Source organism: Megascapheus bottae, chromosome 9, assembly GCF_031878675.1.
Source record: "Megascapheus bottae isolate mThoBot1 chromosome 9, mThoBot2.hap1, whole genome shotgun sequence".
Lineage (NCBI taxonomy): Eukaryota > Metazoa > Chordata > Mammalia > Rodentia > Geomyidae > Megascapheus > Megascapheus bottae.
In genome coordinates this window covers 68,434,815-68,454,781 of record NC_143517.1, presented here as the reverse complement: position 1 = coordinate 68,454,781, position 19,967 = coordinate 68,434,815, and the positions used below count along the sequence as shown (strand labels likewise).

The following is a 19,967-nucleotide window of genomic DNA, read 5'->3' as shown; positions in this document are numbered from 1 at the left end:
GGCTTCCCGGCGGGCTGCGCGGTCGGGCGGTAGTCGCGGGCAGCGGCGGCGGCGGCGGCGGCGGCGGTTCCAGCGGCGGGGCTGCGGAAGGAGGGACGAGCGGTGAGCTGAGCAGGCGGGATGCGGAGCCGCCGCCGCGCCCGGGCCGCCTGAGCGTCGGAGCGCCGCTGGGCCGGGGCCCTGCCGAGCCCCGCCATCGGAGCGCGCCGTACGGGGCCGGGCCCAGCGCCGCCCGCCGCCGCGGCCCGTCCCGGTCCCGGCGCCCCCTCCCCCCCCGCGCCCGCCCCGGCTGCGCTCGGCCCGCATGAGCGCCGGGCCCCGCCCCCCGGCCGAGCCCGCGCGCGCCGCCCGCCCGCCCGCACCATGCTCAAGTGCATCCCGCTCTGGCGCTGCAACCGGCACGTGGAGTCGGTGGACAAGCGGCACTGCTCCCTGCAGGCGGTGCCCGAGGAGATCTACCGCTACAGCCGCAGCCTGGAGGAGCTGCTGCTCGACGCCAACCAGCTGCGCGAGCTGCCCAAGGTGAGCGCCCGCCGCACCTGCCGCCGCCGCGCGCCTCGGCCCGCCCGCCCGCCGCTCCGGGGACTCGGCTCCGAAGCCCCGGCGGCCGCCCGCCAGCCCGACCCGACCCTCCGCGGGCGGACGCTGCCCGGGCGGGGCGCCACAGCCTCCAGCCGGCTCGGCTGGTTCCTACTGGCCAGAACCCCGCCCTGCAGAGCCCCACCCTCCCGCAGCCGCCTGCGCTGGCACCAGGTGGCAGCGGCCATCGGGTGCCCGCCCGGGGACTGGGTGGACGCTGAGCCTGAAAGCGAGCCGCATGCAGAAACCCGTGGGGGCGCGGCAGGTGGACGGGCGGAGAACGGAGGGCAGAGCGGGAGGTGGTGGGTAGTCAGAGCGGGACGGCTCCGGGGTTGAAGCCTTCCGCCAGGGTCCGGCAGGGCGCCCAGGGCGCCTCGCTCTTCGCCTCTGCTCGCTTGTGTTCCTTCCGGTCAGTGTGTTTTTCTGTTGAGAGGAGAGCAAAGGAAGCAGGTTATGAAAGATTTCCTTTTTGGCGTGGGGGGCCGAATGGCCTGAGGTTTGGGGGCTGGGTGACAAAGGACGTGGCTCTACTCCTGGCCTTGCTGTGACCACTTTTCCCCTGGTGCTGGTGATTCCCAGGACCCACGTGGGTTCCGTAACGCTGTGGGTGGCCCTGTGTGTGTCCTGGGTCCCTATATCATATATCACGTCATCACTGTTTTCTTCCTGGCTCTTGGCAAGTTCTTAACGCCCATTGTTTGGGTGCAGCCCCCTGGAGGGTAGACACGGTGTAGGTGGTGGTGAATTCCTGAGGGTGACACGCTGGTCAGGGGACTAGACTTCATCCAGTCAGGAGCCCGCAGCTTCTCTGCCGGGCTGGCTGCAGGGGAGGGACTGAAGGGACCTTGTGGAAGCTGAGACCTCAAGTGGGAGTCAAATATGACAAGACCGGGGCTCATGACTAGGTCTTAGGGCCCTGTATGATGTGGCAGGCAGGAGGTCTGGAGACTTACACACCATGACCCTGCGTGTCCACTTCTTCTCCTGTACCCCCTGATCACACCTTATGCCCTCAGCCTTTCTTCCGGCTACTGAACCTGCGCAAGTTGGGCCTCAGTGACAATGAGATCCAGCGGCTACCACCTGAAGTCGCCAACTTCATGCAGCTGGTGGAGCTGGATGTGTCCCGAAATGGTAGGTGGGGGGGGGGACAGGGACACTGGAGTATCCAAGGAGTTTCACAGGCTTCAAGTGTGTCTCTGTGGTGTTCCTGCTCCACAGATATTCCTGAGATACCGGAAAGCATCAAATTCTGTAAGGCTCTAGAGATCGCCGACTTCAGCGGAAACCCCTTGTCAAGGTGGGTGGTGACCCTTGGTGGCCATTGGCAGTGGGCAGTGGGATGCCCTGCAGCTTCTCAGCAGGTGTCTGAGGTGCCAGCTTCCTCCTCCAGGCTTCCCGATGGCTTCACCCAGCTGCGCAGCCTGGCCCACCTAGCTCTGAATGACGTGTCCCTGCAGGCCCTGCCTGGGGACGTAGGCAAGTGAGTGCCCGCCTGCTGGAAGGGTCTGGGAAGTACTGGGCTCAGGCCACTTTCTTCAGCCTTTGCCCCTGGTCTTTTTTCAGCTTGGCCAACTTGGTGACCCTGGAGCTCCGTGAGAACTTGCTCAAGTCTCTGCCTGCGTGAGTGTTTGCACCGACACCCAGCTCAGGGTGGGGCTGTGCTGGGGCCTGGGCCACATCGAGGTTGTTTCCTCCACAGGTCCCTGTCCTTCCTGGTGAAGCTGGAGCAGCTGGATCTGGGAGGCAATGACCTGGAGGTGCTGGTAGGTGAGGGCTGAGGGGTAGGGAAGAGGCAGGGCCGCTGCTCCAGAGGACACGGCATCACCCTGGCTCCTCCCGTCCCCCTCCTTGTCTGCAGCCTGATACACTGGGGGCTCTGCCCAACCTGCGGGAGCTCTGGCTAGACCGAAATCAGCTGTCTTCGCTGCCTCCGGTGAGTGGGACAGGACCCCTCCCACCTGCCTTTAGCTGCTGCCCTCTGACCCTCTGTCTGTCCTCAGGAGCTCGGAAACTTGCGGCGTCTGGTGTGCCTGGATGTTTCAGAGAACCGGCTGGAGGAGCTTCCTGTGGAGCTGGGTGGACTGGCCTTACTCACAGACCTGCTGCTTTCCCAGAACTTGCTTCAGCGGCTGCCAGATGGCATCGGTCAGTGCGCCTAGACCGGGCCGGGGCTGCATGTCCCGGCTGGGTGAGGCCCCAGCTTCCTCTAGGCTGCGGGCGTTCTGCAGAGGGGAAGTCAGATACTGAGCCTGTCAGAGCTCAGAGGGTCCGACGTGCATGGGGCCAGGATGGCAGAGGTCTGTGGCAGATCAGAGGCTCATGGTGTCCACGGAGGGCTGAGCCTCTCTGAAGACCCATCTCTCCTGCGGGGGGGGGGGGGGGTCACACAGTGCAGCCATGGTCCTGGCCCTGCTCAGCGTGTTCATCCTGTCTCCTTGACATCAGGTCAGCTAAAGCAGCTGTCTATCCTGAAGGTGGACCAGAACCGGCTGTGTGAGGTGACGGAGGCAATTGGGGACTGTGAGAACCTCTCTGAGCTGATCCTCACAGAGAACTTGCTGACGGTAGGTGGCGCTGAAGCGGCGGCCCTCAGAGTCTGTGCAGGCTGCTTGGGGGAGGATGGGCACAAGTCAGGATGGGGCCAGGGCAGGGCCAGGACGGTTGTAGGGTGGCGTCAGGAAGGCAGAGAACAGGCCCACATGTGGAAAGCTGTGCAGGCTAGGGAGAGCAGAGGTTGTGGGGTTGGGGTTGCGGTTAAAGTGGGCATGGGGATGCCAGGGAGACAGGTTCTACTTGTGGGGAGTATCTGTGGGACCTACTAGAGTCACAGCAGCAGGGGAAGAGGGAGCCCTGGGGACAGATGGGTGGTCAGGGGCAGAGCTGGCAGGGACGCCAGACGGCTCACAGGCACCCAGCTGTGGAGGTCGCAGCCGGGAGTGTCTACGGGATAGTGTGGAAATGCTGTGTTCCTGAGGCCTTGGCCCAGGATGGCCTATGTGGCCTTGGAGCAGCGGAGGGCAGAGGTGTGCTGCTTGTCTTTGCAGAGGGGGTCCCCAATCCTCGTCTCTAAGGGCCAGGGAAGCCCCGTGAGCGCGGTCTCCCTCTTCTGCCCCGGTGGCCCTCTTTCTCTCCCTGCTCTCAGGGGTGTCACAATTTCTGCCCTTTTCTCCTTCTGGGCAGGCGCTGCCCCACTCTCTGGGCAAGTTGACCAAGCTTACCAACCTTAACGTGGATCGGAATCACCTTGAGGCCCTGCCTCCTGAGATTGGGGGTTGTGTGGCACTCAGTGTCCTCTCCTTAAGGGACAACCGCCTGGCTGTGCTGCCCCCCGAGCTTGCCCACACAGCTGAGCTCCACGTGCTGGACGTGGCTGGAAACCGGTGAGTGCATAGCGGGAATCTGGAATCTAGACCTGTAGCCGTGTGTGCTGACCCTTGCCGCCTGGCAGCGCGCATGCGTGGCCGGTGTGCACTGACCCTGCCCACCCGGCCCCCAGGCTGCGGAGTCTGCCATTTGCGCTCACCCACCTCAACCTCAAGGCCCTGTGGCTGGCTGAGAACCAGGCACAGCCCATGCTCCGATTCCAGACGGAGGATGACGTGCAGACGGGAGAGAAAGTGCTCACCTGCTACCTCCTGCCCCAGCAGCCGCTGCCCGGTCTCGGTAGGTTGCCATGACGGCAGGGGCGTGGGTGTGTGGGGGCAGGTCTCTGGCGGGCTGAGGCCAGGCCCAGTCCCCTGACCTTCCCCCCCCCCCCCGCCCCCGCCCCGTGTCACACAGAAGAATCCGGGCAGCAGGGCAGCCCCTCGGAGAGCTGCAGCGAAGCCCCGCTGACTCGGGTCAGCGTCATCCAGTTCCTGGAGGCCCCCGAGGGTGACGACGATGGAGAGGAGGCTGCGGTGAAGCGGGTATGGAGGGGTGGGGCCCTGGGCGGTGTACCTCTGCCCCACCCCTCCCTCACCCCTCCCCTTCCTGTCCCTCATCCCTGTGCCCCTGCAGGGTCTACAGCGCCGGGCCACGCCTCACCCCTGTGAGCTCAAGGTGATGAAGAGAAGCATTGAGGAGCGCCGGAGTGAGGCCTACGCCTGCACGCCTGACCCAGAGCCACCCTCGCCCTCGGAGGAGGTGCGCCTGAGGGACGGAGAGGCCCTGAGGGCGTGGCTCACGTGGCCTGCCCAGCGCTGCCGGGCACTGAGTCTGAGCCTAGCAGAGCAGGGAGGGCCTCTTAGGAGAGTCTTGCTGGCAGGAAGGCTCTGGAGGGCAGTGAGGCCCCATCCCCGCAGGAGAGAGGAGGGAGGGCACAGGCTCATTTGGGCCTCAGGACTGGGGACACTGTTGGAGTCCAGGTGTGGTGGACTGTAGGGATGGGCTGTCCTCAGCCTCCTGCCTCCCAGCTCTGGACTCAGGCGCCCGCTGTCCCGTGCTGAGGGCCAAGCCCTCCCGGCCTAGTGCCCGTGGCTCGGGAAGCAGCCTGCTTCCTAGGTTGGGATGGGGTCGGGCAGCTGGCAGGGCCTCCCCATGTGCGGCTGGGGGGCAGCTGGACGCCCAGCAAAGGCTTAGCCTGCCACGCCCAGGGGGCCTGTGCACCACCAGCTTCCATGTGGCCTGACCCCCTGCCCGCCCCAGGAGAAGAGGCTGAGTGCCGAGTCTGCCTTGAGCGGAGGCTCTGGCCCCACCGCCAGCACCGCCTCGGAGGGAGAGCGAGAGGCCGAGGGCCTGCTGGAGGACGCGCAGGAGCCGGGCCAGCAGGAGGAGGAGTACGAGGAGGTGAGCACGGCAGGGTGACGGCCAGTGGCCGGGAGCAGGGCCCGCTGGGTGGAGGCTGCCCAGCCTGTGCCCATGATGCTTAGATGACCAGGAGGGGTCACAGGAGGGCAATCACCCCGTCACCTGCCCTGGCCCCTGAGGACCCTCTGGGTGCTTCCCCAGAGGCCCTGCAAGCCTCAGCATGCCCATGGCTCTGGCACGGTGGCCTCAGGCAGGACCTCTGCCCCGTCCCTGAGCCTGCCTGGCCCTCACCACCGCGTCGTTACACCCACACAGCCCTCAGTACACTTCGCAGAGGACACCCTGCTGTCTAGGGAGGACGGGGAAAGCGAGGAGGGCCACTCCGAGTCCCCCCGGCCCCCGCCGGGCGGGCGGCAGCGTCTCATCCGGAAGGACACACCTCACTACAAGAAGCACTTCAAGATCTCCAGGCTTCCGCAGCCCGAGGCCGTGGTGGCCCTGCTGCAGGGGACGCGGCCCGTCACAGAGGGCCCCACAGGGCCTGGGAGCTGGCACAATGGGCCCCGGGCACCTTGGGCTCCTCAGGCCCAGGAGGAAGAGGAGGAGGAGGAGGGCGAGCCCACCACAGAGGAGGAGGAGGAAGAGGAGGAGGAGGAGGAGGACAAGGAAGGAGCTGCAGCTCCTGTCCCCTCTGTCAAGGTGAGTCTCACCTCCCCCGCCTGACCAGCCTCTCCTGTCCTCGTGCCACGGCAGAAAGTACTTCTCAGGCCTGTTGCTGCCTTGACCGCAGGCTGCCTAAAGGAAGAGCAGGGGCGTGTGTGCTCTAGAATCCATCCCTGCATGCCCCTTGCTTCCTCCCAGGCTCCTGACCCTGACGTTGGTTGAAACTCATGGTAGCTTCTTGGGCCAGCAGCCACGTGATGGGGCTGATAGGCCGGGAGGGCCCCTAAACCACCAAAGCCAGGTGCTTACAGGGTCCCAGCCTCTGCAGGAGCTTGCTGGCTCTCTCGGGGTCTTCTCATGCCATGACCAGTCCAGCTGCTCACCTGTGGCTTGACCTGAGCCGGGGCTGTGCAGGCCCTCCCAGACTGCAGGCACATCTGGGGGCCACTGCTGTGTCCCTTCCTGGGCCTCACGTTTGCAATTGCTGGCTCACAGAGGACTGTGCCTGCGCCCTGAGGACGTCCCTGAGAACACCCTCGCAAACGCCCAGGTGCCCTGAGCAGAAATCCCGCACTCCCACACACGCCACCCCTGCCCTAAAGACAGCCAGGCCTGGGCCTGCTCCATTCTGGAGTCCCCATCCCAGCTGGCCGGCCTGGGCCTGCCCATGTGGCAATCTGTGGTCACTCACACGTGCAGACTGGGCGGAAACCCGGGCATGGGCAGCAGCAAGCCCAGGGGGGGAGGCCTGGCTCAGGCTGCCAGAGCTCGGGGTGGGGGTGGGGTCAGCTCTCTGTCCTGTCTGCTCCTGGTCCGGGCTGGTGCAGTGGTGACGCTCCTCCGTGGTGGCTAACCTGCACGCTTCGCTGCTCCTGTCCTAACAGGGGGTGTCGTTTGACCAGGCCAATAACCTGCTGATAGAGCCCGCCCGCATTGAGGAGGAAGAGGTCTGTACGCTCAGGGCCGCACGCAGGGCCGGGCTGTCACTGCTGCTGCTTGGGCTGTGGGCTTTCACTGTTTCTCTGCCCCCCCCATGCACCCCCCTCCCCCCCACCACACACAGCATGGATTGAATGGATTGAGCGCAGATCTTTCCAGATAGCCCCAGGGCTGGGGTCCTGGAGCCGTCTCCCCGGGCCTGAGGCCGCAGTGCCAGGCAGCCTCGGGGGCCGGGGGGGGGGGGGGGGCTGCTGCGCTGTCGGCCATGTTGCACACGAGTCTTGAGGCGGCCCTGGTGGCGGAATGGGCCACCCCACAGGAGGGGCTCATTGGCCAAGCTGAGAGGCTTTGGCATCAGCAGGTCCGGCCTCTGCGGTTGGCATGGCTGCAGCCAGCCCCTCCTTCGGGCACACAGGCGGCCCTGACCCTCCCAGACACGGTTCTGCTCTGTTCCAGCTGACGCTCACCATTGTGCGGCAGACGGGGGGCCTGGGCATCAGCATCGCGGGGGGCAAGGGCTCCACGCCCTACAAGGGGGATGACGAGGTGAGCAGCTTCCCGGCCAGCCGCCCCACCCTCCTGACACTCGGGTACCCACATCCCCAGACCAGCTCACAGGCCCGGGCAGAGTGTGAACACGGGGCGTTTTTAGTCAGCAGTTGGCGGGTGGCCTGGCTGCTTTTGCATGTGAATTCTCTGTCTTTTGTCTGTCTCTCTCTGTACAGTGTGTGTGTGTGTGTGTGTGTGTGTGTACACGTGCGTGCGTGCGCCTAGCCTCTGACTTCTCCTCCCATGTCTGCTGGGATCAGGTTCTTCCAAAGTGACCTGCACTTTGAGTTCCCTGGACTTGGGCCACCCGAGCTCATCCCCCCCTCCCCCCCCGGCCACTCTTCACACCCTGGAGGTCAGGCCGTGGTCTGCAGAGGGCAGCTCCTCTGCCCAGTGCCCTAAGGCCTTGGATGGCCATCTCAGGCTACTTCCCTAGAGGACAGGACAGAGGCCTAGCCCTGTGGCCGCCCTCTGCTTGTCTTCCAGGGTGTTTTCATCTCCCGGGTATCTGAAGAGGGCCCTGCAGCCCGCGCTGGAGTCCGTGTAGGGGACAAACTCCTTGAGGTGAGCACTGGCGCTTGGCAGGCAGGGGCTGCCGAGATCTCCGAGCTCCACACAGTTGCAGCTGTTGGAGTCTTGGGTGCCACCCGCCGGAAGGGAACCCATAGAGATCCTCCTGTGGCACAAAGCACCATGCTGGCACCTGCTGCAGGGGTTCTCCCTGTCAGGGAGCCCCTGAGGTCCCATCTGGGCAGTGGCCTGGGGCAGGGCTCCTTCCCTGGGGGGGCTTCTGGTGTCCCGCCCTCTGCCTGCAAGCACCTGTCCGAGGGGATTCTCCCTCCAGTGCCCGGGGTGTCCGGGGGTGGGGACCCTGCTGTGGGCCTCCGTCTCCTCCTGCAGGGGAGCCCTCAGCCGACGCACCTGCGCGTTGCCCCGTGTGCAGGTGAACGGCGTGGCCCTGCAGGATGCAGAGCACCACGAGGCCGTGGAGGCGCTTCGTGGCGCTGGAGCCGCGGTGCAGATGCGAGTGTGGCGAGAGAGAATGGTGGAGCCGGAGAATGCGGTGACCATCACGCCCCTGCGGCCCGAGGACGATTACAGCCCTCGGGAGCGGCGGGCAGGGGGCCCACGCCCAGCCCTGCTGCAGCCGGAGGTCCCTGCGCCCCTCCGCCAGCGCCATGCCGCCTGCCTTGTGCGCAGTGAAAAGGGCCTGGGCTTCAGCATCGCCGGCGGCAAAGGCTCCACGCCCTACCGGGCAGGCGACGGGGTGAGCGGCACCTGGGGTGCAGTGCGGTGTCCTGGCGGGCCGGGCCGGCCTGGGGGGGGCCGCCCGCCAGCCTCAGCCCCGCCCCTCCCGCAGGGCATCTTCATCTCCCGCATTGCCGAGGGGGGCGCTGCCCACAGGGCCGGCACACTGCAAGTCGGGGACCGGGTCCTCTCGGTAGGTGGGGGGCGGGCCTGCCCTGTGCCTTCTGTCTGCCCTGCCCCGCTCCCTGACCCAGCCGCACCCCTGCAGATCAACGGCGTGGACATGACGGAGGCCAGGCACGACCATGCCGTCTCCCTGCTGACCGCCGCTTCCCCCACCATTGCTCTGCTGCTCGAAAGGGAGACTGAGGGCCCTCTCCCGCCAAGTCCCCCACCCCATGCCTCCCCGACTCCCCCCCCCACCGCTCCGGCCGCTGTGGGCATCGTCACCCCTGGAGAGCCCCGGCTGGCCCCCGGCCTCCTGGCTGCTGCCTTGGAAGGACCCTACCCCGTGGAGGTGAGCCGCCCGCCCCGTCCACACGGTCACTCCAGGAAGAGGGCAGCCTTGCTGTGTGTGCCGGAGGAGCCGGGCCAGGCCTCCCTGCCAATGCTCTGCCTGTCCCCAGCAGCGGGGTGGGGGGGCCTAGGCTGCAGGTGGCAGAGCTGTGAGGCTCTGGGCCGGGCAGTCACATCTCCCCGCACCCCCCTGAGGCCCGCCTGTGTCCTCAGGAGGTCCGGCTGCCCAGAGCCGGGGGCCCGCTAGGGCTTAGCATCGTTGGGGGCTCTGACCACTCCAGCCACCCATTTGGTGTCCAGCAGCCTGGCGTGTTCATCTCCAAGGTAAGGGCCGGTGGAGCAGTGGCATAGGGTGCCCAGGCAGGGCGTGCATGCCATCCCTCCGCGGTGCCCGGGCAGGGCGTGCATGCCATCCCTCCGCGGTGCCACCCACAGGTGCTCCCTCGGGGCCTCGCCGAGCGCTGTGGCCTCCGTGTTGGGGACCGCATCCTCGCGGTGAATGGGCAGGACGTGCGCGAAGCCACACACCAGGAGGCTGTCGGTGCCCTGCTGCGGCCCTGCCTGGAGCTGTGCCTGCTGGTCCAGAGGGACCCCCCGCCCCCAGGCATGCGAGAGCTCTGCATCCAGAAGGCTCCAGGGGAAAAGCTGGGCATCAGCATCCGTGGGGGTGCCAGGGGCCGTGCGGGCAACCCCTGCGACCCCACGGACGAGGGCATCTTCATCTCCAAGGTGAGGCCTCGCTCGGGCTGGGCGTTCCCTCCCCCCCCCGCCGCCCCGCTGCTGTCTCACCCAGCCTCCATCCTGCAGGTGAGCCCCACGGGGGCAGCTGGCCGCGACGGGCGGCTCCGAGTGGGGCTGCGCCTGCTGGAGGTGAACCAGCAGAGCCTGCTGGGCCTGACCCATACAGAGGCCGTGCAGCTGCTGCGAGGTGTGGGTGACGCGCTCTCTGTGCTCGTGTGTGACGGCTTCGATGCCAGCGCCGCTGCAGGCCTGGAGGTGAGCACAGAGCCCTGGGCCACTGCAGAGAGGCCATCTTCCTCCCCATCCTGGCACAGGGTGCAGGCTGCGTCCATGCCACCGCGTCCACGCCACGCGCTGCCATCCTGGGGGTGTGCAGTTCTGGTCACTGGCACAGTGGAAGGATGCCCCAGGTGACTGCAAGGCACTGGGTCCCATCCAGCTACACCTTCTCCTTCACAGAGGAAGTCTCCTCAGGAAGGGGCAAGCTCCCAGCAGGTGGGGCTGGGGAGAAGCAGGCTCATAGCCGCCACAGGCGCCTGGCAGCATCCCCAGGCTGGGCATCTGGTCCCTGCAGGGAGATGCGCTGTCTCCGTGGTGCCTGGCTGACCCTCAAGTCTGCAGTTGGTGGGATCCTGGCAGACAGGTTCATGCTGAGGTCGGAAACCTCCTCTCTTCCGGGATCGAGGGTCTTCTTGTGTGCCCGCTGTCCTCTGCAGACACTGGCTGGAGGCCTCCCATAGGGTAGGGCCTGCAGCGCCATCTGTCTTCTCCATCCATCACTGAGGGCTTTCGCTTATTTATTTATATTACCAGGCCTGGGCTTGAACTCAGGGCTTGAGCACTGTCCTTGGACTTTCTCAGGGCTAGAGCTCTAACACTGGAGCCTCAGCACCACTTCCAGCGTTTTCTGTGTATGTGGTACTGAGGAATCGAACCTAGGGCTTTGTGCGTGCTAGGCAAACATCTCTTGGGTCGTGAAAATGTACCCTCTGTATGAGCTAAGTCTTCCTGCAGTTTCCTTTAGGACTGCTGGACTCTGCTTTCTGTGTTTATCTTGTGGTGGCTGCAGAAGCCTTGTCCATTCTTTTTTCTTCAGTGCTGTGACGGCTGCTATGGGAGTGGACACCAGTGTGTCCTCAAGGTCACACCTGCTGAACTGGGGAACGAGACAGGCTTGGGTCCGGGCTTGGTCCCAGGGAGCTGCAGGTGCTGCTGCTGGGCTGGGCTGGGCTGGGCTGGGCTGGGCTGGGCTGGACAGCGTTGTGGCCACGCACTGCACCAGCCAGCGTGCCTGCCCTCGTGTGTTGTTTTGTCTTATATTTTCTCTTTTAGGCCACTGTGTCAGGTTCTAAAATAGAAGTTGAGTGGGGTCTGGCACCATCTTTTTGGGGTACTTTCTTACCACTAGCTTGGTGGTTTGGGGGGTCCACTGTGAGGCAGGGCTCCCTCCTACTGAGGGTGGCACCTCATTGCATGGGTCTGCCCGGCTCTCGCACAGGGCCCTGGAGCTATTGGTGGCCAAAGGCCTAGTATTGGCAGTGGACTGTCTCCCCCGTGAGGTGCCTCGTGACTGCGTTAGCACTCGTGTGAGTGGCTGGAGCTCAGGGCCGAGGGCCCGGCAGACAGGCGCCCAGGCACTCACCTGAGGCGTGCCTTCAGCCCTTGATTCCCATGGGATCTAGGACTTTGGCAGGTCTCAGGCTCCAGGCAAGCGGAGGATGCTCTCACGTCCCCGTGGGGGAGGCAGGCATGTGACGCCATGCCTAGCTTAAGGACAGGGCTTGAGATGGGAGTGTCTCACTTTTTTCCAGGCTGGCCTTGATCCCAGGTCCTCTAGATTCTGCCTCTCAAGGAGCTTGGTGATGGTAGGCTGGCGCTCTACCACGTGAGCCACAGCACCACTTCTGGCTTTTTCTGTGTATGTGTATGAAACCCAGGCTTCGTGCATGCCAGGCAAGCACTCTACCACTAAGCCACGCTCCTGGCCTCTCGGCTGCCTTTTGGGGTGGGGGGGGCAGGGTTGCTCATGGGACTTGGGCGTGGCGCTGTCCTCTTCAGCTCAAGGATACCACCCTCCTCCTTGAGCTACAGCACCACCTCTGGTTTTCTGCTGATTAATTAAGAGTCTCAAGGTCTTTAGTGGCCAGGGCGCAATCCTCAGATCTCAGCCTCCCGAGAAGCTAGGATGATAGGCAGTGAGCCATGTGCCCCGCTCCCAGGGCCTTTTTGGCTCAGGTGTTGTGAAAGTTGAGGAGGAGATAGGCATCTGGGGTGTTGTTAGATCTGCCCGTGTTGTCAGAACCTAAGAGAAACATTGACGTCTCCAGCGCGTCCCTAGAGGCCTTTGCTGTGCTTCCACGGAGTTTGCCAGCACTGATGCCGGGACTGCCCAGACAGCCGCTGCCAGCACCACTGCCCTGGGCAGTGTCCCCACAGCCCTGCCTCAGGAGGTCCCGGGGTGCCTGGGTGGAAATGAGCCAGCCCCAGCACCCCGCACTGGGCACACCCCCGCCGCCTTGCCCTGCCAGCCATGCCCACACTCTCTGGATGCCCCAGGTCTGGGTCTGAGCCCTGGAACCTGTTGACCTCCGGGCATGTCATGTCCATGTGCCCCAGTCCCGGGCCTGGCTCACCTGCCTGCCGCTCCTTCCTTTCAATGGCCACCTCAGCTGGTCTTCTCCCGTGCCAGCTGCCAGATGGCCGAGGCAGGTGCTACAGCCACCAGGGTCCTAAGCAAGCTGGCACAGACACAGCTGGTGACCCACGGGGGCTGCTAGAGGTCTCCTCAGGTGTGGGACTGGCCAGCATGGCCGGAGGTGGGCCCCTGGGTCTACTGGGTGTCTCTGGCCTGCCTGGAGGTCAGGTTGGCGCCGTGCCGCTCAGCCCCACCTCTCTTCCCAGGGGTCTCCAGGAGTGATTGCCAACCCCTTTGCAGCAGGCGTGGGGTGCAGGAACAGCTTGGAGAGCCTCTCGTCCATCGACCGGGAGCTGAGCCCGGACAGCTCAGGCAGGGTAAGGAGCGTGGCAGCTGGCGCGGCGGCTGGAGCCCGAGGGGCCAGGCGCTGACCGCGTCTACTGTGCCCACAGGAGGAGCTGCCTGGCCACACTCCGCCCTGGGGGCCTGCACCTGCGGAGGCCATGGTGAGTCTCCCCACAGCCTGACGTAGAGCTCTGAGTGGCTGTGTCCCAGACACCCACAGCTCTGCGGGCATCCTCTCCATTCTGCCCCCCAGGCCCGGAGTCTGGAGCCTCTAAAACTGGACTACCGTTCCCTGGCGGCGGTGCCCAGTGCTGGCAGTGCACGCAGGGTGAGTGGTACATGTCTGCCCTGGCCATGGACGGGAGGGCGTGGAGATGGGGACACGGGTGACGGAGGAGAGGGTATGGCTTACGAATCCCTTTGAAGCCCTGACTTCTTTTCTTGCCCTTCCTGGAGCCCCCAGAGCTGTCTGGGCTTCCGGTGGGGTGGGCTGGGGTTCAGCTGTATGTTCTCAGGAGGCCGGGGGAGGAGGGTGGGGCTCGGGCTGCAGGCAGCCTCCAGCCCCGTGTGAGCCTGGGGACAGGACCCAGAGAGGACCGGGAGGACCAGCCTGGCCAGGGCACTGGCGTGACCGAGGAGCCTAGGGTAGAGGGAGCCCATTCGGGGGGCTGGGGCCCAGCGTCCTCTGGAGAAGGGGCCTCCCCGCTTCCCATCACTGTCTCACCTTGGTCTGTTCCCAGTCGCCAGTTTGAGTGTGCCCTTGGTAGTGCCCAAGGATGTGAGCGGGAGCCCGGTGGCCAGGGGTGGGGGCCGCCATGGGGGAGCCCTCCCCTCCATGCACTCACGCCAGGCTCAGCACCCGTGCCCACCCGCCCACCCTCTCCCCCGTGGGTGTGCACTGCGGGGGCCCCTCTGCAGCGAGAGTCACCCCAGCCGTGCTTCCCCTTGGCTTCATCTCTGTCTTTCTCCTTCCCACCCATTCCTGCCGCCACTGGCTCAGGCCTGGCCCAGGGGCCGAGGTGGTCCCTGCTCTGTGAGTGGTTGCAGCACAGGTCTGGGGTGGCCAAGCCCTTTCCTCGGCGGGGCGGGGGTGGGGTAGCTGCCCTAGCTTCACTCACGGGCGCTCTGTCCCCAGCCGCCCTCCCCGCCCTCCCCGGATGAGCTGCCCGCCAATGTGAAGCAGGCCTACAGGGCCTTCGCCGCCGTCCCCGCCGCTCACCCTCCCGAGGACAGCGCTGACCAGGTAATGCTGTCACGTGCAGGGCTGCCTGGGGGCAGGGCCCCGGAGGGCTCCAGAGGGAGGCGGACCCCAATGGGGGACACCAGCTGCCAGCCAAGTCTCAGAGCGCCCCCCACCCCCGTCCAGCCCCCCATGCCTGGGCCAGCAGCCTCCCCCGAGCAGCTGTCGTTCCGCGAGCGACAGAAGTACTTTGAGCTGGATGTGCGGACGCCCCAGGCTGAGGGCCACCCAAAGCGTGTGTCCCTGGTGGGCGCCGATGACCTGAGGAAGATGCAGGAAGAAGAAGGTGAGGCGCTGCTGAGGGGAGGTGTGTGTGGCTGGACGGCTGGGGGCCTGGCCTGCACCAACTGACCCACTGCTGCCCTGTAGCCCGCAAGCTGCAGCAGAAGAGAGCACAGAGGCTCCGGGAAGAGCTGGCCGAGGGGCCGCCGGAGGACACGGGCCCACCGCCCTGGGCAGGCCCCAGCCCTGCTAGAGGGTGAGGCTGGACCGGGGGCGGGGGGGGGGCGCCCCTGGCCCTCCCGAGGGGGCCCCCTCACCGTCTCCCTGCCCGGCTCCCCAGGCCCAGTCCTGCATCCCCGCCGCCTCCTGCGGGCAGTGCCCCGGTGCGGACGGCCAAAGCCGAGCGGCGCCACCAGGAGCGGCTTCGCCTGCAGAGCCCTGAGCCCCCTGCCCCTGAGCGGGCACTGTCGCCCGCCGAGCGACGCGCCCTGGAGGCTGAGAAGCGGGCGCTGTGGAGGGCGGCCAGGTGAGCCCCACAACCAGGCCGGGCCCGCGCACCACCCCCCCACCCCCCCTCCCCGGCCCACGGGCCTCACCCACTCTGGTCCTCCCAGGATGAAATCTCTGGAGCAGGATGCTCTCCGGGCACAGATGGTGCTCAGCAAGTCCCAGGAGGGCAGGGGCAAGCGAGGGCCCCTGGAGCAGCTGGCTGAGGCCCCTTCGCCAGCCCCCACCCCCTCCCCTCCCCCCTCAGAAGGTCAGTGTGGGGACAGTGGGCCGTCACAGTGGGGCTCTGGCCTCCTGCAGGGCCCTCACCTCCTTTTATCTGCAGACCTTGGTGTCCAGACCAGCACCTCCCCCGGACGCCTGGTGAGGAGCAAACCCAGCCTGGGGGAGGGGTCCCTGCCCTCCCCACTGCCCTCACCTCTTCCTTGCGCACTCTCTGCCTCCCCCTCTCACGCTGCCCTTCCAAGACTCTGTCTGGAAAGAAGTTTGACTACAGGGCGTTTGCAGCCCTGCCTTCTTCCAGGCCTGTCTATGACATCCAGGTACTTGGGGCCTCCGGGCTCATGCACGCGCACGGGCCGGATGCATGCTCCTTCCCCTTTCTGTGTTCATGCCCCTGCTCCTCCCTCCTGCCTCCCTGTCAAAGCCCAGCTCCGCCCAGACCCCATCCGGACTCTGGGCCGCAGAGCTGGGCGGCTGGGCGCGGGCCTGGGATGGGTACTGACGGCTTCTTCTTGTCGCAGTCGCCGGACCTGGTGGAGGAACTGCGGCCTTTGGAACCATCTGCCAGCCCTGGTGAGCTGGTGCCTTCCTGAGGGGAGCTCAAGGCACTGGCCACACTGGCTCACAGCTGCTTCTCTGCCCACCAGGCCCACAGAAAGATGGGGAGGCGGCCCTGGCCATTCTTGGCAGGCTGTCACCCGGCGCCGCCAGCCCCGTAGACGTGACACTGTGCAGCAGCGGCCGGGCCATGCGGCCGGGACACCGTGGCCTGGGCCCTGTACCCTCCTAGGCGCTGCCTCCCCAGACTCGGGGTGGGGTTCCCTCACCACCCCTGCCCCCAAGTCTTTTAACCTGATTGTTAGGATTTTAAAGAGACCCCTCTGGAGTGCTGCCTCTGACTAACTGTCCCTAAGCCAGGGTCTCGCGGCAAGACTGTAACTAGTGATGTTTGTACAACCAAAGACTCTATTTTGTGGTTTAAGGAGAATAAAGTTAACTACGTTTTACCTCCTGTCTGTCAGTCCACCCAGCTGCCCGGCACCCTCGGGCCCTGTAAGTGTCCAGGTGACGCCAGCGGGGCGGGAGCTGGCTGGGAGTGTGGAGTCACACAGCCGGTGAGGGCACAGCGCCCGCGGGCGGCTTTATTGGGCCAGGTTACAGGAGAGCTGGGCTGGGCAGCTGAACCCGCACGGGGAGCAGCAGCTGCAGCTGCTCCAACGGCGGCCACTGCACCCGGGTGACCACAAAGAGGCGGAAGTGGGCCAGGCGAGCCTCCTGGAACTGAGAGGGCTCGTACTCGGGGCCGTCGGCCGGCCGCAGCAGCTGCAGGTACCGCTCCTGTGCCAGGAGCTCCCTGCTCAGCAGCGCCTGCGCCAGGCCCTCCTGCACCGCCTCCAGCTGCTGCTGCACCACCGGGAACAGATCCATCTCGCGCATGTCGAACACCAGCGGCTTCCCGTACCTGCGGCGCCACCAGTGAGGGCGGGTGGGGTGGGGCGGGGCAGACCGGTGGGTGCTTGGAGTGCCCTGTCCCACCTCACCTGAGTGCCCCCAGAAGAGCAAGCCGGATCCGCTCAGGCTGCAGGTGCTCGGGGTTCACGGTGTCCACATAGTTGGTGTCCTGGTAGCGCAGGAAGGTGGCCGCCTGGCCCGAAGGGTCGATGACGAGAGGCCACCTGTGGGCAGCCACCAGGTCACTTCCACGGGCACAGAGCCCAGCCCACACCCAGCCAGAACACTGACCGGCCGTCTGTGAGGATGCGGTCACCCACGTCCTTCATGAGCACGTCGTGGAGCTCGCTGACCTGGCACTTGAGCCCCGGCACCTCCTCCTCCTCTGCGGGGCAGTGGCACACAATCCCGGGCTGGACAACCGGCCCTCCAGCCCCAGCTTCTCCCGGGAGCCCCGCCCACCTGGCTCCGCCCCCCAAGCTCCACCCCTGCCCAGCCCCCAGTTCCCCGGAGCCCCCGCCCACCCACCTGGCTCCGCCCCCCCAAGCTCCACCCCTGCCCAGCCCCCAGTTCCCTGGAGCCCTGCCCACCCACCTGACTCCGCCCCTGAAGCTCCACCCCTGCCCAGCCCCCAGCTTCTCCCAGGAGCCACGCCCACCCTCCTGGCTCTGCTCCCGAAGCTCCAGCCTGGCCATGGCCAGTATCTCCTCCGCTTTCTGGGCCTCCTGCCTCAGCCTGTCCACCTGGGCCTCTGCATCCTTGATGGCCTGGAGGAAGGGCCGTGCTGACCATCGCCTGCCCTGCCCCCACTCCGCTCAACCACCACCTGCAGAGTGGCTTGCCCTGTCTGGCACAGAGTGCTGTCCAGCCCGACTCCTGGCCCCGGCCCCGGCCCCGGGAGGCCAGCACAGCAGGGCGTCCGGGGCATTCTCCACCTGCAGCGTGAGGTCTGTCTTGCCCATGCGCTTCCGTTCACACTTATCGTGTTCTGTGATCCTCCGGTTGAGCTCGCAGTAGGCCTGCTGCAGCTGGACAGGCAGTGGACCCTCAGACGCCGGCCAGTGCCCTCCAAGGCGGGCCTCCCCAAGCTGGCCACCCCCCAACCCCGCCTTTACCTCCTTGTGACACTGCTGCTGCTCCTTGAACAGCTGCTGTACCTTGAGATTTATTCTGGAGGTGGGGGAGGGGGAGGGGTCAGGATCCCCACCGCCCCCACACGTGCACATGTGTGCGCATACCTGTGCACACGTGTGCGTGCACACACTCACCGCTTGGCCTCAGCCTCCTTGTGCTTCCGGGCCTCCTGGTCCCTGCGCTGCCGCTCGGCCTCCATGTTCTGCAGCATGGCTTCTGTGAGGCTCAGGTCCCAGGACTGCAGCACCCTGACCACCGTGTCCAGGGAGGCCACCTGTCACGGCACCGGTCCAGGGCTGAGCGGTCTGCTTGGCACAGGAGGGAAGAACTTCCCCACTTTAGAAGAAATGGCACCCGTGTTTGTGAAGGCAGGTGCCCACTGCCAGCCCCGCCCGACAGCTGCCCCGGAGCCAGAGTGCTGCCAGCCTGTCCGCACCACCGGACCACCCGAGCAGAGCAGGCCCCTCCCCCAGACAGCAACGGGGGGGCGCAGCAGCTGGGTTCTGAGCCAGCCGCCCCAGGCAGGCAGCTCACCGCGACTGGCTCTCCAGTCTGAAGGCAGGAATGCCTGCGGGTCCTGGCCGGCCATGGCTGGCTGGGCCATAGTCTGCCCATGCCAGAGGCAGAGTGGCGGCCTGGAGGTCAGGAGCACAGCTGATCCCCCGCCCCATGCCACAGACAGACGAGGGTCACGGCTCTTGTTGACTGGTCCACGGCCCCTTACCATGGCAGCACAGGTCCCCGCATTGCCACACTCAGGGGCGCCCAGAGGAGCATAGCTTTACACACTGCATATCCTGCAAGCCTGCACCTAATATCTGCCGCTGCAGCTAAGACCATGTCTGCCCATGACAGCAGAGCCCGTCCCCTCCCTGCACACCCCTGGTGCCACCACTGCTCCTTGGTCTCCACCTAGATGGGACCCCAGGCCCCACCCCAGCCCTCCTCCTTCCCCACTGGGGCCAGTGGGACTCCTCAGACCCTCACCTGGTCCCCTGCATGCCTCTGCAAGTCCCATGAACTTTCCTGTCCAGGCTGTTTTTGAACCATGATCCTCAGATGTCAGGATTACAGGTGTGAGCCACCAGTACCAGGCTGATCTCTTCAAGTCCTGGGGCTTGACCTCAGGGCCTGGGCACTGTGCCTGAGCTGCTTTTGCTCAAGGATGGTGTTCTACCACTTGAGTCACTGCACCACGTCTGGCTTTTATGTTTATGCAGTGTTGAGGAAACCAACCCAGGGCTTCATGCACACTAGGCAAGCACTCTACCAATAAACCACATTCCCAGCCCTCCAACTCTCTCCCCTGCCCCCACACCCCATTCTGGGACTTGAACTCTGGGCCTGGGCAGTCCTTGAGCTCTTCAGCTTGTCTACCACCCTACTCCTTGAGCCACAGTGGTTTTCTGGTGGTTAATTGGAGATGAATCTCACAGATTTTTGTGCCTGGCTGGCTTTGAGCCATGATCCTCAGATCTCAGCCTCCTGAGTAGCTAGGATTATAGGCCACTGCTGTAATGTCATTCGGGACAGTTATGACATTTTGGGGTATTGTCATTTAGGAGTTCTATTTTATTTGGGGTGTTGTCTTTCAGGAGTGCTATGTAACTTGAAGCCTGCTGGGAGGCGGCCGCATCTCCCCCGAGGGAGTGTCTGGGCTGTGGATGTTGCTGTGCACCCTGTTTCCTCACTGGGCTCAATGGAGCATCTCCCGGCATGTGTACCTGCTCTCTCTGCATCCTCTGCAGTGGCTTTTATTTATTTATTTATTTTTTTGTAAGTCCTGGAGACCGAACTCGGCCTGAGCACTGTCCTTGGACTTTCTCGAGACTAGAGCTCTACCACTTGAGCCACAGCACTACTTCTGGCTTTTTTTCTATGTCTGTGGTACCAAAGAATCCAACCCGGGTCTTTGTGCATGCTAGGCAAGCACTCTATCACTAGGCCACACTCCCGGCCCCTGCAATGACATTTTGTCTCCTGCCCTCTGCTCATTTTGTAACTGTTAAGCTGTGAGAGCTCTTTATATGTTCTAAAGATGCCCTTTGTCAGATACGTGTGTCTGTGTATTTTCTTCTCAGTAGAATCACTTACAGAGCAAAACGTTTGGGTTTTGCTGAGGCCCAATTTCTTCATTTCCTTTTGGTGGTATCTTTGGTGTTCTATCTAGGAACGCTTCATTATGCTCTAAGCCCCAAAGATTTCCTCCAGTATTTGTCTAAAAGTTGGTAAGCTTTACATTCA

At 64.9% G+C, this 19,967-nt stretch overlaps 2 protein-coding genes across 5 annotated transcripts in view; one reads left to right on the top strand and one right to left on the bottom strand.

The window, feature by feature from the left end:
- Window positions 1-16,144, top strand: Scrib (scribble planar cell polarity protein). 4 transcript variants are annotated; one of them, XM_090339528.1, is made up of 36 exons: window positions 2-522; window positions 1,596-1,713; window positions 1,801-1,879; window positions 1,973-2,062; window positions 2,146-2,202; window positions 2,282-2,345; window positions 2,441-2,515; window positions 2,583-2,727; window positions 3,028-3,146; window positions 3,763-3,962; window positions 4,079-4,245; window positions 4,366-4,490; window positions 4,582-4,707; window positions 5,209-5,349; window positions 5,626-6,009; window positions 6,858-6,920; window positions 7,369-7,458; window positions 7,948-8,025; window positions 8,405-8,728; window positions 8,822-8,902; window positions 8,978-9,226; window positions 9,439-9,549; window positions 9,661-9,954; window positions 10,033-10,221; window positions 12,868-12,978; window positions 13,054-13,107; window positions 13,200-13,274; window positions 14,082-14,189; window positions 14,313-14,472; window positions 14,556-14,664; window positions 14,749-14,934; window positions 15,023-15,165; window positions 15,241-15,278; window positions 15,383-15,457; window positions 15,659-15,710; window positions 15,785-16,144. In XM_090339528.1, exons 1-36 carry the CDS (start codon window positions 364-366, stop codon window positions 15,925-15,927), a joined length of 4,782 nt encoding a protein of 1,593 aa, XP_090195654.1. In that variant the 5' UTR covers window positions 2-363; the 3' UTR covers window positions 15,928-16,144. The 4 variants fall into 4 exon arrangements, with proteins under 4 accessions (XP_090195656.1, XP_090195654.1, XP_090195653.1 ...); XM_090339527.1 differs by having other exon boundaries at window positions 4,363-4,490; XM_090339530.1 differs by lacking the exon at window positions 8,822-8,902 and having other exon boundaries at window positions 1-522; window positions 4,363-4,490.
- A 138-nt stretch (window positions 16,145-16,282) lies between these two features.
- Window positions 16,283-19,967, bottom strand: part of Iqank1 (IQ motif and ankyrin repeat containing 1) — a 28,138-nt gene continuing 24,453 nt past the window's right edge. The window contains exons 9-15 of the mRNA XM_090339534.1: window positions 17,858-17,997; window positions 17,705-17,759; window positions 17,525-17,617; window positions 17,248-17,356; window positions 16,881-16,974; window positions 16,679-16,813; window positions 16,283-16,599 (exon numbers count right to left, since the gene is read on the bottom strand). Of these exons, the coding sequence (XP_090195660.1) occupies window positions 16,293-16,599; window positions 16,679-16,813; window positions 16,881-16,974; window positions 17,248-17,356; window positions 17,525-17,617; window positions 17,705-17,759; window positions 17,858-17,997 (933 nt within the window). The 3' untranslated portion in view covers window positions 16,283-16,292. The remainder of the gene's footprint in view (window positions 16,600-16,678; window positions 16,814-16,880; window positions 16,975-17,247; window positions 17,357-17,524; window positions 17,618-17,704; window positions 17,760-17,857; window positions 17,998-19,967) is intronic.

Coding starts and splice junctions, on each gene's coding strand:
- Scrib (XM_090339527.1), top strand. CDS start 364: ATGCTCAAGTGCATCCCGCTCTGGCGCTGCAACCGGCACGTGGAGTCG. Junction 1,880..1,972: donor AGCGGAAACCCCTTGTCAAG/GTGGGTGGTGAC, acceptor TTCCTCCTCCAG/GCTTCCCGATGGCTTCACCC. Junction 9,227..9,438: donor AAGGACCCTACCCCGTGGAG/GTGAGCCGCCCG, acceptor CTGTGTCCTCAG/GAGGTCCGGCTGCCCAGAGC.